Below are 7084 nucleotides of genomic sequence, written 5' to 3'. Positions count from 1 at the left end.
TCAAATAATAATACAGCAAAAATAAAGTGATAAAGTCACTATATGTTTATTTTACTGCACATATTTTATTCCATTCTATTTCAATGTAAATACTGCTTTTACTATTTTTTTCAATGTTATTATAGTTTTCTTAAAATAGTTCTCCATCTGTGTTTTCTTTTCACTCTTATGTATGCACCACGACACCACGTCAGATTCCTCGTACGTGAGATTCTGATTGAGATTGAAAGAAGGCATCACAGTGTGTATTGATTACCTGCGGACAGGTAGAGGGCGAGGAACTGCTCTCGGCCCAACATGGACACGGCGCTGGAGGAGAAACTCCACAGGACGTACATGTTGGCCGCCAGGTGGAAGAAGGAGAAGTGGCTGAAGGTGGAGAGAAGCATGGGGGCACACAGGGTCTCTAACGGGGGACAGGAAACACGTCAGACAGGGTCGTAGGACAGTATGTGGAAATGTCTGAGAGATTTACCAGAAATATGTGCAAACTGTCCGGATAAAATGTGCCGAAAAAGCAAGAACTAAAGGTGGAACGTATTCAGAAAAATAACTGAAACATTAAAAATAATGTCCGAAGAATATAGAAAGTACTGGTACGACATTTGATGAAAACGATGTCCATAAATCATGTGGAAATTCCCTACAAAAATTAACAAAAATGCATAAAAGTATTTGTTAAATGTGTGGACAAAAAAAGACAGAAATATACTTGAAAATGTGGTAAAAAAATGTAAAATAATATCTCGATACACGTGAAAGAGATACGAGCATTAAGTGTGAACGCTGTGCGGACTGACTGGAGGCGGGGTCGGCCGTGAAGTGTTTGAGCATCGAGCGCTGCAGAGAGGGGACCCTCCAGCAGCAGAACACTACGGCGTTAGCAGCAATGATGCCTGGGAACACACACACACACACACACACACACACACACAGTCACACACACACACACACACACACACACACACACACACACACACACACACACACACACACACACACACACACACACACACACACACACACACACACACAGTTTTAAATTGTTTTGAATTGTTTTCCACATATTTGATAGAATGTGTTTTGCTGAATGTCTCACCTGTCACCGTCCTCTGACCCTCGCTCAAGCTGTTCCACCATTGGTTGATCTGCAACAGCCAATCAGAGCTCAGATTGAGAACAACTATCAGAATTCAGGTTTCTTAAAGAGGTGACGACGACGTCGCTCCGTTACCTCTTTGCGGACGTTTCCTCGTTTCTGAGGCCGAAGCTTCTCCAGCCAATCAGCTCGGACCTGGTCGAAGTAGCTTTGCACCCGAAACTTCAGAGACTCGTACTGCCAGATGGCCGCCGCACCGAAGGAGCAGCCTGTAAACTGAGGAGGAGTTAGCCTGTGAGGAGGAGGGGCTAGTCTGTGAGGAGGAGGGGTTAGTCTGTGAGGAGGAGGAGTTAGTCTGTGAGGAGGAGGAGCTAGTCTGTGAGGAGGAGGAGCTAGTCTGTGAGGAGGAGGGGTTAGTCTGTGAGGAGGAGGAGTTAGTCTGTGAGGAGGAGGAGCTAGTCTGTGAGGAGGAGGAGGAGCTAGTCTCTGAGGAGGAGGAGGAGCTAGTCTGTGAGGAGGAGGAGCTAGTCTGTGAGGAGGAGGGGTTAGTCTGTGAGGAGGAGGAGTTAGTCTGTGAGGAGGAGGAGCTAGTCTGCGAGGAGGAGGAGCTAGTCTGCGAGGAGGAGGAGCTAGTCTCTGAGGAGGAGGAGGAGCTAGTCTGTGAGGAGGAGGGGCTAGTCTGTGAGGAGGAGGAGCTAGTCTGTGAGGAGGAGGAGTTAGTCTGTGAGGAGGAGGAGCTAGTCTGTGAGGAGGAGGAGCTAGTCTGTGAGGAGGAGGAGCTAGTCTGTGAGGAGGAGGAGTTAGTCTGTGAGGAGGAGGAGCTAGTCTGTGAGGAGGAGGAGCTAGTCTGTGAGGAGGAGGGGTTAGTCTGTGAGGAGGAGGAGTTAGTCTGTGAGGAGGAGGAGCTAGTCTGTGAGGAGGAGGAGCTAGTCTGTGAGGAGGAGGAGCTAGTCTCTGAGGAGGAGGAGGAGCTAGTCTGTGAGGAGGAGTAAAGATATTTACCCCCACGGTGAAGACGAGAGGCTTCAGGAGGAGTCCGAAGTCTCTTGGCGGAGAGGGGGGGGGGTCGCTGCTCCGGCTGGGGGGGGGAGGAGCGTCGTGTGGGAGGAGCCTCAGCCGGGGGGGGCTCTTTCAGGTTATGCTCCTCCCCTTTTTGTTCAGGTTTCCTCGTGACTTTCCTGAAGAGGCAGCGCTGCTGAACGCTGACCCTGAGAGGCCCAAGCAGCACAAAGGTCAAAGGTCAGACACCCTGAGAGGCCAAGCAGCACAAAGGTCAAAGGTCAGACACCCTGAGAGGCCAAGCAGCACAAAGGTCAAAGGTCAGACACCCTGAGAGGCCAAGCAGCACAAAGGTCAAAGGTCAGACACCCTGAGAGGCCAAGCAGCACAAAGGTTAAAGCGTCAGCGGAAAGAGGAGTGAAAGCAGCCCTCACCCTAAATGAAGCAGAGCACCACCTGCTCTCCACGTGCCGCTCGGCCACTAACAATACCGCTTCACTATGGCAACAGATGAGTTGATTCTCTTCATTATTAGTCGTTACTTTGGGCGAACGCTGCGAGCCGGAGGGACACGAGAGAAGCACCTAAAGGTGGGGGAGGTCGTTTTGGAGGAAGCAGCTCGAGTGGCTGGAATCTGAAAATACACAACCGGAGAAAATCTGCCCCTTCCTCCCAGAGCCCCTCCCCCAACACACGGACGCTCACATGACCAATGAGGGCAGAGGTCAGTGTGTGCCCAGATGGGAGGCTGACAGGCAGGCAGGCCAAACACCGAAAAACAAAACTTTTTGCCACTTAGTGTACAAATGACTTCTGACAGCAACTGCAGTGAACTGCTACAGAGTTCAAACATGTATTTCATTTACCAAACTAAAGTAACCAACCAGTCCCTGAGCTGACTGAGCCTAAATCCCTAACACGGTGCTGAAAGGTAGAGTGTAGAGTAGACTATACACATTACACTGTTACACACCTACTATACAGTATAGGCTACACTGTAGTGACTGTACAGTCAGAGTGTACTGTACTGTCTGTACACCATGTCTTTTCTACAACTCTACATGTGTACATTATACAGTACATACTACATACATAGTGATGTACATACATACTGTTAGAAATTAAAATCAATGTTGATATGGCCTAATTTTGAATTAAATACACTATTTAATTTAAATTTAGTTTTATTCTGAAAAAACCGGAAGTTCACACTATTAACTTAATACTTTTATTCTGAAAATTCTTCACTTCCGGTTAGCATTAGCATGTGGCGAAATGCTACGTCTTCAAACCGTGAGTCGAAGGTGAAATGACATGTGATGTTGTACACTGAGCACACTGGGGTTAGCACTCATTTATTGACGCTGAATAACGTTTATCAGGGAATGTTTAAATAACCACAGACACCAGAATATACGTAAGTGCTAGTTTTTTTGCGAGTCCAAGTACCGGTTCCCGGCGTTCCGGTTTTAACCGGACTTGAACCGAAACTTTTTACAAGTCCAGTACCGGTTCCCGGCGTTCCGGTTTTAACCGGACTTGAACCGAAACTTTGTACAAGTCCAGTACCGGTTCGGCGTACCGGTACGCAGCACTAGCGCCACGGCTTCAAAGCACTTCAGATATTCATTGCTATCTGGACGTTAAGAGCATTCCATGGAATATAACAAGTGTTTCTGAAGTTAATTACCTACCCCACCTTTAAGTACAATTTAGAGGTACTTGTACTTTACTTGAGTTGTTCCACTATTATGCTACTTTGTACTTTTCCTCCACTGCATGTATTAATACCTTTAGTTACTTCTCAGATGAATGATGGTAAATCTAACCAAGTGTTGAATCAGACGTAAAAGTACTTCAGACTAGCTGCACCTCCACCAGCTACCCTGCAGTCTACAAAGTACTTCAGACTAGCTGCACCTCCACCAGCTACCCTGCAGTCTTCAAAGTACTTCAGACTAGCTGCACCTCCACCAGCTACCCTGCAGTCTACAAAGTACTTCAGACTAGCTGCTCCTTCACCAGCTACCCTGCAGTCTACCAAGTACTTCAGACTAGCTGCACCTCCACCAGCTACCCTGCAGTCTACAAAGTACTTCAGACTAGCTGCACCTTCACCAGCTACCCTGCAGTCTACAAAGTACTTCAGACTAGCTGCACCTTCACCAGCTACCCTGCAGTCTACAAAGTACTTCAGACTAGCTGCACCTCCACCAGCTACCCTGCAGTCTACAAAGTACTTCAGACTAGCTGCACCTTCACCAGCTACCCTGCAGTCTACAAAGTACTTCAGACTAGCTGCACCTTCACCAGCTACCCTGCAGTCTACAAAGTACTTCAGACTAGATGCACCTCCACCAGCTACCCTGCAGTCTTCAAAGTACTTCAGACTAGCTGCACCTCCACCAGCTACCCTGCAGTCTGCAAAGTACTTCAGACTAGCTGCACCTTCACCAGCTACCCTGCAGTCTACAAAGTACTTCAGACTAGCTGCACCTCCACCAGCTACCCTGCAGTCTACAAAGTACTTCAGACTAGCTGCACCTCCACCAGCTACCCTGCAGTCTACAAAGTACTTCAGACTAGATGCACCTCCACCAGCTACCCTGCAGTCTTCAAAGTACTTCAGACTAGCTGCACCTCCACCAGCTACCCTGCAGTCTACAAAGTACTTCAGACTAGATGCACCTCCACCAGCTACCCTGCAGTCTTCAAAGTACTTCAGACTAGCTGCACCTTCACCAGCTACCCTGCAGTCTACAAAGTACTTCAGACTAGCTGCACCTTCACCAGCTACCCTGCAGTCTACAAAGTACTTCAGACTAGCTGCACCTTCACCAGCTCTGAGAACACTTTCATGATCAATCATTATAAAACATATATATATATTATTCTGAAATGGACCAACGACTACTTTCACTGTCTTTCACTATATTTAGATGAGAATACTTTCTACTTTCACTTGAGGAACATTTTGAATGCAGGACTTTTACTGTGACAGAGTATTCCTACACTCTGGTACTTCTACTTTACTCAAGTACAAGATCTGAGTACTTCTACTTTTACTCAAGATCTGAGTACTTCTACTTTTACTCAAGTACAACATCTGAGTACTTCTACTTTTACTCAAGTACAACATCTGAGTACTTCTACTTTTACTCAAGATCTGAGTACTTCTACTTTTACTCAAGTACAACATCTGAGTACTTCTACTTTTACTCAAGTACAACATCTGAGTACTTCTACTTTTACTAAAGTACAAGATCTGAGTACTTCTACTTTTACTCAAGTACAACATCTGAGTACTTCTACTTTTACTCAAGTACAACATCTGAGTACTTCTACTTTTACTAAAGTACAAGATCTGAGTACTTCTACTTTTACTCAAGTACAACATCTGAGTACTTCTACTTTTACTCAAGTACAACATCTGAGTACTTCTACTTTTACTCAAGTACAACATCTGAGTACTTCTACTTTTACTAAAGTACAAGATCTGAGTACTTCTACTTTTACTAAAGTACAAGACCTGAGTACTTCTTCACCTCTGATCATAACAAACTGCTGTTAGCCACCATGCTACAGTTAGCTGCTAACAGCCAGCTAAGTCTAAGCGTCCTTCAGAAGCTAGCATGCTAACTCCAAGCAGCGGGGCTCCGTCTGTCTGTTGGCCGGGAAAAGCAGCCTGTTTTCGAATGCGGTGACTGACCTGCCGCCCCTCGCGGAGCTCCGTAGAGCATCTTCTCCGGTGAGTCTGAGCAGAACCGAGCAGCTCCTCCACGCCATGTTGGTGACCCTGTGACCCGGGGAAGGTGCATCATCTCCGGGGACAATGAGAGTCGGGGAGAGCGCCCCCTGCAGGACGGAGACTGCAGCACCATCAACACACACATTCCCATGTTTTTGGGACTTTCTTTTCGGAAATATTTCACTTGTTTACGAAATGTTTCACTGTTTTTTAAACCTTTTATACAAATATTTGACACTTTTTCGTATATTTTTCAACATTTAAAATGTTTGTATATATTTCACATCTAAACAATTCCCGAAACTTTTCACATTTCACACAAATCCCCCCAAAATGTGATGTTATTCTATATTATCGAACATTTTTCAATAGTTTTTTGGACATTTCACGCATATTTTCTGACTTTCTTCCACAATTTTCATGACATTTTCGACTATTCTCATATATGCAGTATTTGGGTCATTTTCCACAGGTTTTTGGGAAATGAGTTTCTATATTTTTTACACATTTGTTTTTTAGAACATGTGGGCCCCATGACCCTCAGACCGACCCGGCAAAGGTACATCATCTCCGGGGTGACTGAGAGCAGACAGCGCCCCCTGCAGGAAAGAGACTTTAACTGCAGCTTCTTCTTCTTCTTCCAGCTTTCTCTTTCTCTTGGATATCATCATGGCGTCGCCTGGGCCTTCGGGGCTTCAGCTCCAGCCCCGGACGATTCCCCCTCATTGATATAATACAAAGTGCTGATTTGGGGTATAAAGCTTTTTAAAAGGAGGGGGCTGAGCTCACGGGGGACCCGGCAGCTACCGTCTGAACCAGGGTCTCCAACCTTCTTTAGGATGAGAGCTACTTTCAAAGGTGATTCCTTGTGGGGGAGGAGGGGTGCTCGATAGATATAGAGTTGTAGTAAGTAGATAGAGTTGGCTATGATTGAGGTTTTGTTTATGCATTTCCTTTTTTCTTTTGTGTATTTTTTACATTTTGGATTTGCTTGGCGAGCTATCTTTAGAACATGCCCCACGGGCGACTAAGTGCCCGCGGGCAACGTGTTGGCTACCCCTGGCATAAACTAAAAACTGCGGTGATGAAACGCCATATCATGGATCATCAAGGATCTGAAACAGTCTGGAGCTCAAAGGCTTGCTCTCTCCCGGTTACACCACGAGGTGAGTTCCTTTCTACTTCCGAGATTGATGCTTTTCATTTTAATATTTAAAAATAAATCCTCCCGGGGGAGT

General features: G+C 46.1%; 1 protein-coding gene across 1 annotated transcript; it reads right to left on the bottom strand.

The window, feature by feature from the left end:
• Positions 1-219: 219 nt before the first annotated feature.
• On the bottom strand, positions 220-5916 carry LOC117441754 (presenilin-associated rhomboid-like protein, mitochondrial). Its single transcript, XM_034077767.2, is given in 7 exon segments — positions 220-406; positions 801-896; positions 1100-1148; positions 1235-1375; positions 2102-2192; positions 2194-2307; positions 5808-5916. Coding segments are annotated over 7 exon segments (738 nt in total). The 5' UTR covers positions 5885-5916; the 3' UTR covers positions 220-236.
• Positions 5917-7084: the final 1168 nt, after the last annotated feature.

Source organism: Pseudochaenichthys georgianus, unplaced genomic scaffold, assembly GCF_902827115.2.
Source record: "Pseudochaenichthys georgianus unplaced genomic scaffold, fPseGeo1.2 scaffold_1961_arrow_ctg1, whole genome shotgun sequence".
Classification (NCBI taxonomy): Eukaryota; Metazoa; Chordata; class Actinopteri; order Perciformes; family Channichthyidae; genus Pseudochaenichthys; species Pseudochaenichthys georgianus.
The sequence above is the reverse complement of the archived record's forward strand: the minus strand, read 5'-3'. Positions and strand labels throughout refer to the sequence as shown.